Source organism: Eimeria mitis, genomic scaffold (assembly GCF_000499745.2).
Source record: "Eimeria mitis Houghton genomic scaffold, Emh_scaff9336, whole genome shotgun sequence".
NCBI classification, from domain to species: Eukaryota; Apicomplexa; class Conoidasida; order Eucoccidiorida; family Eimeriidae; genus Eimeria; species Eimeria mitis.
The window spans coordinates 1,704-1,906 of record NW_013576882.1 but is presented as its reverse complement, the minus strand read 5'-3'; the positions used below and the strand labels follow the sequence as shown (position 1 = coordinate 1,906).

At 65.0% G+C, this 203-nt stretch overlaps 1 protein-coding gene across 1 annotated transcript in view; it reads right to left on the bottom strand.

Moving 5' to 3' along the window:
* Positions 1-23: 23 nt before the first annotated feature.
* The window catches only part of EMH_0096950 (uncharacterized protein), a gene marked incomplete at both ends in the record, with an annotated part of 1,287 nt that continues 1,107 nt past the window's right edge, over positions 24-203 (bottom strand). Inside the window, one exon of the mRNA XM_013502474.1 lies at positions 24-203. Within this exon, the coding sequence (XP_013357928.1) occupies positions 24-203 (180 nt within the window).

Below are 203 nucleotides of genomic sequence, written 5' to 3'. Positions count from 1 at the left end.
GCAGCAGCGCACCCCCCATTGGGTCATCGCGCCGAATGCCTACAGCTCCAGCAGCAGCAGCAGCAGCAGCTGCTGCTGCTGCTGCTGCTGGAGCATGGGCGCTCGAAGCGTCGTTGCTGACTACGCACTGCTGCTGCAGCTGCTGCTGCTGCTGCTGCTGTTGCTGCTGCTGCTGCTGCTGCTGCTGGTGGGTTGATGGGGCT